At 49.3% G+C, this 10,822-nt stretch overlaps 1 protein-coding gene and 1 pseudogene across 5 annotated transcripts in view; both read right to left on the minus strand.

Moving 5' to 3' along the window:
• The window catches only part of IL34 (interleukin 34), a 33,676-nt gene that overhangs the window by 7,934 nt on the left and 14,920 nt on the right, over positions 1–10,822 (minus strand). For 2 of the 5 annotated variants that reach the window (XR_003045731.1, XM_025045332.1), the window contains exon 1: positions 498–747. Coding sequence is in view for 4 of the 5 variants with exons in the window: in XM_025045332.1 (XP_024901100.1) it covers positions 498–672 (175 nt within the window). In the remaining variant the exon portion in view is untranslated. Of the gene's footprint in view, positions 1–497; positions 748–1,371; positions 1,487–1,571; positions 1,981–5,441; positions 5,491–10,822 lie in introns of those variants that run through there. The other 3 variants (XM_025045333.1, XM_015587684.2, XM_015587683.2) reach the window with 3 other exon arrangements.
• LOC102887826 lies at positions 8,955–10,406 on the minus strand (annotated as a pseudogene).

The following is a 10,822-nucleotide window of genomic DNA, read 5'->3' on the forward strand; positions in this document are numbered from 1 at the left end:
GCCACCAGGCTTGTGGCACTCAGTCACGGCAGCCGATGCTTCTCCAGCACCCCCACCTCTCTGCCACGCCCTGGTCTGCATCCCCTTCCTGTCTCTCACCCCATGGCCAACCCTCAACCCTCGCCACGTCCTACAATCCACCTCCACCGGCTTCGTTCCCTCTGCTTCTCATCCTCACGTCCACCTCCGGAGCTGGCCCTCGCGACTTCCTGTCTAGAAGGTTGCAGTAGCGGTCCCTTCTGAAAGCAGAGCGGCTCCCGATCATAGCCTCACCCCCACATCAGATCACGAACCCGCTAGGGCCCCATGTTGTCTCATGAATTGGGGACTCTTCTTCCTGGCTCCCAAGGCCTCAGCCATCTGCACCCAACCGGCTTTCCGTCCTGGCCTCTCGCTGTCCGACCGCTGAGCCTTTACCTGGAATATGGTCCTCACCTCCCCACAGCTGCCTGTGTGAACACCGCCCACCTTCAAGACCATGCCAAGTGGCACCTCACCCAAGCTGCTCCTCCTGTCCCTCCTGCTCGTCATGACTTGGAAGCTTCCAGAACACTGGGTCTGTGTCCTTCCATTAGTTCTGAACACCCTGACCCTCTGCAGGATCCCTCCACAGGGGTGAGGCTGGACCCAATGCCTCCTCGCATTCCTCTCAGGATCAAGCCCTGACCTCATCCATCCCACACAGAGTTCCTGGCGCCTAACTCCATGTCAGGCATTGAAGAGCAAGGCCCAAGACAGCCCAGGTCCTTGTCGCCAGGGCAGTGACTCTTCAGTGGGCACGTGAGAGGCACCGGAAACATGTTGAATTTCAATTAAATTGAATCTCAGAGTCTGAGGAATCTTGGTCTGGCCTCCTACCAGCAGGCTTGTGAGGCTTCTAGCTTCTAGGTTATTTTTTTTTCTGTCCTCGTTTCAACTTATTTTTCTTTTTATCAATAACACTGTTCTCTTTCTGCCTTTTAATTTTGTTCTTTACAGAGGGAGGGGCACAGGGAACAGGCTGCACTTCTCCACGTGTTTTGGGGTCCAGATATTTTCACAAGCCCCTACTGCTGGCTGGCCACACTCAGGGAGGCCGGAAATCCTCTCTCTGCCACCTCTGTCCCCACCCACTCCCTGGCACTGATAGGTCTGAGAAGGTAGTGCCACCCCCCCAGTGCCTGTCCCATCCCCATGACCACCCACTGACTGTGCCCACCCAACCTAAGACTCACGTCCGCCATGCCCGCCTGAGCTGGGGTCAGCGGGAGACAGGGTGGAGGGCGGGCGTCAGAGTCCCTGAGGACGCCTGCACTAAGCATCTCAACTTCTCACCAGTTGTCATGGTTACAGCAGAGCTCCTACCTCCCCCAAGGACCCCCCAGTACTCACAGTGGAGCCAGGCGAATCCCTGGGGCATGATGGTACGCCGGGCCCCCCAGGGAGCAGAGGCAACGTCCCTGATGCTGTGTCTGTCCACAGAGGCCCAAGTGGGGCCTACATGGCTTCGGGTGGGAAGCATCTCAACTTCTCACCAGTTGTCATGGTTACGGCAGAGCTCCTACCTCCCCCAAGGACCCCCCAGTACTCACAGTGGAGCCAGGCGAATCCCTGGGGCATGATGGTACGCCGGGCCCCCCAGGGAGCAGAGGCAACGTCCCTGATGCTGTGTCTGTCCACAGAGGCCCAAGTGGGGCCTACATGGCTTCGGGTCAGCACAGGTGGCCCAAAGTAGGAGAAGGGCTGGCCACGGAGGACGGCCTGGCAGGGGGCAGCAGGTGGTCCCGGGCAGCGCCACCCTTATCTGCCCGGCAGCGCAGCGGGCATCTGGGAGGCAGCAGCTGCGAGCCCCATGGCAGCCAGGACCTGGCCCGAGACAGCAGCCTCACGATCCTCCCTCTGGAGCAGGAGGACAGTCCCCAGCAGGCCCCTCGGAATCTGGGGCTGGGTTGCGCTTTCTCTGATTTCTCCGTCTGCAGCTGCTCAGTGTGAAATCTGGCTCTGGAAAGAGAGGAGGAGAGAAACCAATTATGTAAGAACAGTGCTGCCACTCAGCCATCAGCCACAGGCGCGGAGAGCCTGCTGTGCACGCGGCACCCATGGCCTGGCCGACACCCCCGGGGAAAGGCCGAAGGCACACGGCCCTGCCCTGGCGGCTGGCTCCTTGGCGATATGGGCTCACACATGAGAAATGACTGCAGGACACCCAAAGGGCAACACCAGCCCAGAAGTGAGTTACAGTGACAGCAGCTGGCAGCCTGAACAAAAGCAGGACCAAGGAATGAATGGGCCGTGTGGGTTAGTGAGCCAGATCCCGAAGGAGTAAGATTGCAGGTAAAGGATCTGAATGACTCGGGCTGCAGGGAAGTTACAAAGGCACATCATTCACCCCTCCACTCACCTTCGGGCTTAGTCCCATCCCCCTATGACCCCAAATCTGCATCCTCTCTTAACAGGGTGACCAGATGAAATACCAGGTAGCCAGTTGAATTTCAGATAAACAACACGTTTTTAATAGGATTATGTCATAAATACTTTTTAGTATATCTCAAATATTGCATGGGACATTCTTATACTAAAAAATAAATTCTTCGTTTATCGGCAATTCCAAATTAAGTGGGAGTCCTATATTTTTATTTGCTAAATTTTGCAATCCTCTGATAATAAAGGGATAGCTCTTCCTGGGTATTTACTACATGCTAGGCCCAGGGTTAAGGCCTTTATATCCGTTGAATCCTCACAACAATCTTATAGAGCCATAAAAATCTCATTTTAGCAATGAAGAAAGCAGGGCCCAGAAAGGTTAAGACACTTATCCGAGGTCACACAGCTTGTAAGAAATGCAACATGAATTTAAACCCAGCCTGCTGGTGGCCACTCCTGCAAGGCAACACCCACACGTTCTAGGAAGCCCTCGCCAGCTGGGCACGAAGCCGCGGGCTCTCAGATAGTCATGTCATCTATCCCTCTCTAGACTCTGAGGTCCCCATTTTGCAGATGAGGAAACTGAGGCTTCGAGAGGCTGAGCTGGCCAGCAACAGAGCCAGCTCTGAGATCCAGTCTCTGACTTGGTTCTGTTCTATGCCCTTGTTCTCTCTCTGTTTCCCTTCCGGTCAGGGAAAAGCCCACGAGCTGATGGCATTAGGGGAAAGTAGGTACAATTTGGGGGTCTTCTCCACTGTGGCATCCATCCGTCCACAGTACACCAGAAGTGCTGGTCCTTGCCCTCTGAGGGTCCCAGGAGGCAGGCAGGGACTTAACGCAAAGAACACAGGGTGCCCATTCACCCCCTGCGTGAGGTCACCCTGGGTCTCAGCTCTTCCTCTGACCCACCCTGTGGCAATTCCCTGCCATCACAGCGTCACCTCGGACACTACCCTAACTGAAACTTGTCATTAGCTTTTTTCTGGTTTATAGTTTACATTCAATGAAATGTACCTTTTTTAGTGTACAATTCTATGAGTTTCGACAAATTCATAGGGTTATATAACCACTACAGTAATTAAAATATAAAACATTTCCATCCACCCAGAAAATTCCCTCTGGCCACCCTCCTCCCACCCGCAGCCCCGGGCAACGACTCATCTGTGTTCGGTCCAGCAATTCTGCCTTTTCCAGATGCCATATAACCACCACAATCACAGTGTGTAGCCTTTTGTGTGAGGCTCCTTTCACTCAGCATGCTGCATTTGGGATTCAGCCAGGCTCCTGCATGTATTAGTGATTTGTTCCTTTTCCTGGCTGAGTAGTATTCCACGGTATCGTCAAATCCAAATCACTGTTTCTTTGTCCATGTACCAGTTGAAAGGCATCTGGGTCATTTCTGATTTTTGACAGTTATGAATGAAGCCACTACGGGCTTCTGCATGCAAGTTTTGGTGAGGATGGAAGTTTCCCCGTCTCTCAGGGCTGTCTGTGACTTGCAGGCGGCATGCTCCGCAGCCCTTCAGAACATCTGAGCTCTGTGTGCTGACCACAGGGGGCCAGGCAGTGGTCTCCTGTCCTGTCCTCTCTCCCACCGGCTGAAGAGTTCCTCAGCCCAGACCTCTCAACCACATGAACACACCAGAATCGGGTTCTGCGCCCTCTCCGTGCTCTGCAAAACTCGCCTGGCAACCTCCCCACTCAGAATCTCCCAGACAGGCCGCAGTGCTGAGCTCCACCCTGGACCACGCATCGGACCACCCGACCCGATGGAGAAGCTAAGAAAGTGAGAAATCGGCCCACGGTCGCTTTCATGCCATCGAACCTCATCCTGAACCTGGGCTTTCTCTGTGGTCACACCCATCCCTTGAGCCCCACCGAAATGGGGTGGGGGTGGGGGTGGGTGGGAACGTGTGACAGCCAAAAAGGGCACAAAGTAGAAGCTGCCTGATGACACAGGAGCCAGAGGCCAGTGGGAAAGAGCAGAGAGGAACCCTGGCTGCTCACAGATGCCCTAGAGGGCCCCTCCGTGCCTGCGGGGGACCTGCCTTGCCCCAGACTGGAGAGCCCAGGGCGTGCCTGCCCCCACTCTGATGAGGGAGGGTGAAGAATTTGAGACTATGCTTCTCTCACCCCACCCCCACTCCACCCCGGGGCTTGGAGCCATCATTAGGAAGCCCACGCAGGGAAGAGTTGCACAAGAAAGTAAAAGTTGGAGTATTATTCTGCACAGTTCCGGTGTGAATAGCATTCTCAAAGTCACCGTAGCAAGCAAAAAGTGAACATTAATTTAACAGACTCATGACTTAAGGATGCTGGGAGGACAAGGAGTTAGGGAGGGTGCAGGGATGTGAGGAGGGAGGCAGGTGACAAGGAGCTAAATCTTCCATAGTGGGAAGTCAACAGCAAATGAAGCAGCAGCAGGATGAGTGCCATTTGGTTGAATTAAAAAAGTACATTGCTTTAAGAAAAAAAAAGTTAAAAGTCCTGTGTCTGCAGAGCAGGAAATGGGGAGAAGGGAGAAGATGGAAGCCTGCTGATATTCATAGCAGAGTCCTGTTGAACAATTTGGTTCTTTATTTCAGGTAGAGGTGTCACTCTGATTTAAAAAAATAAATCTAAACTTGTGAAAAAAAAAAAGAAAAAAGGCATTTCTGTGCTGAAACTGTGTGGCCATGTCTATCCAGGTTGGGCAGCAAGGACCTGCTCCCCCTGGGACCTTCACAGCTCCTTCCTTTCCAGAGCCACCTGCCTGAGAACCAAGACATTCCACCTGCAAGGATGGAGACAGGAACCTGAACTGGACTCCGGCAGTTGAACCCTGGAGCCTGTGCCTCGGCCTGAAGAGGAGATGCAGGTTTCCGCTCTGGATACGCACCGCCCAGGCGCCCACTTTGTCAGCTGAGTAACAAACCACCCCAATCTATTGTCGCCAAAAACAACAGTCACTTCTTATTTTTCACGAATCGAGGCTCGCTCCCGCTGGTGGGTCGTCAGGATGCTGCTGGTCTGAGTTGGCCTCAGATGGGATGACTCACCTCCAGCAGGCTAGTCTAGCTTCGTTCTCATGACAGAGTCAGGATCCCAAGAAAGGGAGCGAATGAGTCACGACCCCTTAAGGCCAAGGCACAAAACCATCACACCATCACTTGCCCCATTTTCTATAGGTCAAGGCGGATGGGGGTTGGGTGGGCAGGGAAAGACTCCACTTCTTGACGGAAGGGACTGCAAAACATCATTGCCAAAGGGAAGAACTGGGGCCACTTTTGCAAAACATCTACTACACTCACACAGAGCATTCTTCTCCCCAAAGTGGCCAGGCCTGACCTGAAGCCCAGGGGACACAGCGTTGGCCCACCTGCACCATTCCAGCACTTCCCTATAAGCGGGGCTGCATCCCAAGGGCCTCAGAGACATTCCATGGAACCCTCGCATCCTCCCGATGAGGAGACAGGGGATCACGGGGGAGAAAGCTGGCTCAAGGCCACACGCCCAACTCCGTCTTCCTCCTGTGAATCAAGGGACTTTGTCTTTTGAGAATATGGGGAGGGACAAGGAGCAGCCACAAAGAGTGAGTCACAGATGTTCTATTCAATGGGAGGTGGAAGAAAAGTAAGACTGAGCTTAGGCCACAGACAAAGGGAGACAAAAAAAGGGAGCAATTTATTCTGGTTAATTTCGTCAGCCCAGGATCTATATTTCACCCACCTCTGTTCCACCCGTGGAAAGAGGATTCTAGACCTGGGACACATGAATAGCACCTGGCCCACTCTTGGCCACATCTGTGAAGTCAATCTCAATCCGAGAGGTGGGCTGGGTTAGACTGTCTAGCACCCTCGGCTCCCATTCAGTACTAATCCAATCTGCAAAGGAGTCTCTATTTCTCCACCTCTTAAATCTGGGAATGGTCATGTGACTTGCCGTGAACCCACCGAATGCCCTTGCGCCTGAGGGCTTGTCCTCTCTTGGCATCACGTAAACAATTCCTAGCTAGCCTCCTATAGGAGGTGCTGCCCAGGCCCCGGGCATTCGAGTGAGGCCATCCTACACCATGTGGCCTCAGTCAGGTCAGCCCCGAATCCCAGCCACCACACAGGATCGTGAGAAATAGCAATGTTCGCTTTAAACCGCTAAGTTTGGGGATAGTCTGTTGCATAGCAAAAGCTAATCGATACAGCACGGAAGTGCATCTCTACAAATACTCTTTTAAGAGCCAGATGAATTCTAACCCAAAGCCTCTTCTGGGGGGCAGTTTTAGTGACTTCTCTCCTCAGAATGAAGCTGGATTCCAGGTCAGGGGGCCTTCGGGGACAAAGGTGTGCTGCATGGCACTAGGGCCCAGCTTAGAATCTTCTGTTGCAAGAGGAACTTCTGGAATTCGGTACTAATCAAGACCTTTGTATCTCTGCCATGCTTGATTTATTTTTTTAAAACTTTTTATTATAAAAATTGTTAAACCCAAACAAAGTAGAAGAGCGTAATGGGCCCCCACATGGCCATTACTCAGCTTCAGAAATTATCAAGAGTCTGTCCTTCCTGCTTCGCCCATCCTCCAACTTTTCCCTGGAGCATGTCAGACATGCCATTTTATCAGTAGGTCAGGACTTTTTAAAAAGTATTTAATTAGATTGCTGTTGTTGCACATTCCCAAATCAATAATTCCTTATGTTATCTAATATAGAATCCATGTTCAATTTTCCGTTTTTTTTTTTTGTTTTTCAGGTTTTTTTTTTTGTGTGTAAAATATCCTTTTTTAAGTTGCTTTGTTTGAATTAGGGATGAAAAGGGGCCAATATACTAAACCTGACAAGCTCAAGGGAAGCCTGCATGGCAGGCTTTACAAACTCTGAGACCAAAAGTACCCACAGAGGATCGTCTGAGCATAAAAATTCCTAATGAAAAGCCAAAAAAGCCGGTTCATTGGGGCGGGTAGTCACAAAGGTCAATCTTTAACTAAGTATGAGCCCATCTATTGTCTTTTTGCATCTAAGATAACAAACCTTTGAAATGTCAGAGTGATCTTTCGTTCCGGACCCCTCAGGGCATAATTTCCAGCAGGAGGCTGGCAGAACCCCTCACAGCTATCCTGTTCTCCAACACCATTTCTGTGTGCTGTAAACATTATTAACCATCCCGTCGCCACAAACATAGAAGAACTATGTGTTTCTCCATTTCGCCGTTTTATCCAATCCCGGGGATTTCCCCACTTGGCTTTCTCCCATCCCTTCAATTTCCCACCAACGGATTTCATGTCACCCCCCCTTACAGCTCCTTCCTTTATTCAAAGGTACAAAATAAACGGCAGAGCTGCCCTTCTCTGGAGGAATTCCTCAATCTGCTGACATTTTTGCTTCCTAGAAATTGTCATCGGTTTGGCTCAAATACTCATTAAATATTCTCTACAGATTTGGACCTTTCTTATGTCGACAGAATCAAGAGTCCTACAAAGTGGGTCCATGCAGAGCCTTTGATTGATGTGTCTTTTATGTCTGTTCTTTTTTAAAAAAATTAAGATATAATTCAGAGCCATAAAATTCACCATTTTAAATTATGCAATTTAGTGGGTTTTTTTTTTTTAGCATAGTCACAAAGTTGTGCAACAATCACCACAATCTAAATCCAGAAAATGTTCATCACTCCAAAAATAAACTGTATTCATTAGCAGTTGCTGTTTATTTCTTCTCTCCCCAGCCCCTGGCAACCACTCATCTCCTTCCTATCTTTATAAATTTGCCTATTCTGGACATTTCATATAAATGCGGTCATATGATATGTGATCTTTTATGACCAACGTCTTTCATTAAGCGTAATGTTTTCAGGGCTCATTCATTTTGTAGCACATGATAAACTGAATGTTTGTGCCCGTCGCCCCGAATTCCTATGTCAAAGCCCTAATTCCCAATGTTTTGGCATTTGGAAATGGGACCTTTGGGAGGTAATCAGTGTTAAATGAGGTCATGAGGGTGGGGCCCTCATGATGGGATTAGTGCCCTTATGAGACACCAGAGAGCTTGCCCTCTCTCCTTGCTCACACAAGATCATGTGAGCACACAGCGAGAAGGCAGCCATCTGCAACCCAAAAGAAGAGTCCACACTACAAACCACCCACAGTGGCACCCCCATCTCAGATTTCCAGCCTCCAAAACTGTAAGAAAACGAATTTCTATTGTTGAAGCCACCCAATCTATGGTACTCTGTTACGGCAGCTGACGCAGACCAAGACAAAGCATCTATCGGTACTTCATTCTTTTCTTTTCTAAAGGTCAAACATTGTGTTCTCTTAATCTTTTTTCTTTTTTAATAAAGTTAAATGCTATAACAAAAATTCACAAGCCGCTTTCCTATCCACCCCCTCGACCCTCTCCCCTCCCCAGTCTTCAGCACTGACTCCCTTTCCTTCACCCCACTCACAGACACAAAGTGTCCAACTAAGAAAACAAAGCGGCTCTCAATACATGGAGACATGATGACGGGAGGAGGTGAACTGCGACCCCCTTCGAGGTTAAATCGAGCAAGTCTGTATTTTCTGGGTTCTGGTGGGTTTCCTTTCATTACCCCAACTGAAAAAAAAAAAAACTCCCTAGGCCAGACGTTTCAAAGCTGAAGCCCCCAAGCCCACCGAAAAATGCCTTGAAGATGTTGTCTGCATCAAAATCACCCATATCTGCACCCTCCCCATCCAGGTCCTGTCCGCCGTATTGGCTCATCAATGGATCAGAGAGGATGGTAAAAGCTTCTCCGACGTCCTTGAACTTTTTCTCCTCCTCCTCCTGCACTTCTCACTGGCTCCTCCGTGCCCATCCAGATGGTGCATCAAAGTCTGTTTCTGATACGCTTTCTCGATCTCGGCCTCTGAGGCTTTCATGTTCAGTCCCAGGATTTCATCGTAATCTTTCTTCTTTCTCTTCTTCAGTTCCAACTGTGCATTTTTAAGAGCTGTTTATGTTCTTATCCATCTAATGTGTTTTTTTTCATAGTCCTCCACTGCTTCTTCAGGCTGTTCTTTGTCCCCGAAACACTGAGCTCTTCTCAAGAAGGCTTTTACACACGTCACTATGGTGATGCAGTCTCCTGCTGCATTATCTAGTTTCTGAGCTTGGAATTAACTGTACCCTGATTACAGTAGAGTTTAGCATCTGTTTTCATACTGGTGGGGTCTATCCCCAGGGCTTCTGTGTACAGTTCATAAGCTGGCTTGTAATTTCCTTCTTTAAATGCTTTATTCCCATCTCCTTTCTTTGCTTTAAGTGCTTTGGCATTTCTGCAAGCAACACAGGTCTTCTCATGGTCAGAAGCCATCGTGAGAGCCTGTACCAAAAAAAAAAAAAAATGAACCGCCTTCTCAATACAATCTTCATAACAAAAGCAAAGACCTCAGACATCCAGAGCATCCACGTTGGTAGAAGACATCTGTAAAATGTGACTGGCCACAGACTGTACTTCTGGATAATGACCAGGCATTGGTAAATAATCTTCTTTGAGAATTTCGAAGCCGTGACAGTCAGGGGCAAATTCTAGAGCACGGTCCATGCGGAAAACCACATTCGAAAATCCCACTTCGCAAAGTCCATTTCTGCTATTTTTCTCATATCCTACGGCTGCATTAGCATCTTGCACGCCTGTCGTGACCGAGCATTTCTGTGATCCAGTTCTGGGGTTCTCTGGAAACTGTGGCACGCTGCCACCGGCCCGCCCTAAACATAGCCCACTCATGATGTCCCCAGAGGAAACTGCCATCCAACCTCACTGTGCATCTTCAAGAGCTTCCCAGAACCTCTGAGCATCATCAGAGTGGTCACTCGATTCCCATACTCGCTAGCATTTTTAGGACGTCTCTCTATGGCTTTTGTATAATAGTCATAAATCCTACTGTCATCTTTCTTGGCACAGTATGCGTTTTCTTGTTCCTTGAAAGATTCTGCTTCCCTCTTCACTTCTTTGTCACCCAGCAGCTCTGACTCGGTCACCACCATGACCACATTGCACTCCACGACAGCTGCCATCTTAACTGCCAGGACCAGCACCTCATTCCTTTATGTTGTCAAATAATATTTCATTGTGTAGATATACCACATGTTCTCTATCCATTCATTAGGTGATGGATATTTGGGTTGTTTTCATTTTTTAGCTATTACCAATAATACTGCTGTCGGTATCTTCATGTGGACATAAGTTTTTGATTCTCTGGGTATATGCCTAGGAATGAGGTTGCTGGGTCATATGGCAAATCTATGTTTAATTTTGTGAGGAACTGTCAGTCTGTTTTCTGAAGCATCTACACCATTTTATGTTCTCATCAGCAATGTTCTGATTTCTCCACAACCTCACCAACACTTGTTATTACTTGTCTCTTTTATCGTACTCCTCCTAGTGGGTGTGAGTGGCATCTGATTGTAGTTTCGATTTCCATCTTCCTGCT

The sequence above is a fragment of the Pteropus alecto genome, unplaced genomic scaffold (assembly GCF_000325575.1).
Source record: "Pteropus alecto unplaced genomic scaffold, ASM32557v1 scaffold42, whole genome shotgun sequence".
In the NCBI taxonomy this organism is placed as follows: Eukaryota; Metazoa; Chordata; class Mammalia; order Chiroptera; family Pteropodidae; genus Pteropus; species Pteropus alecto.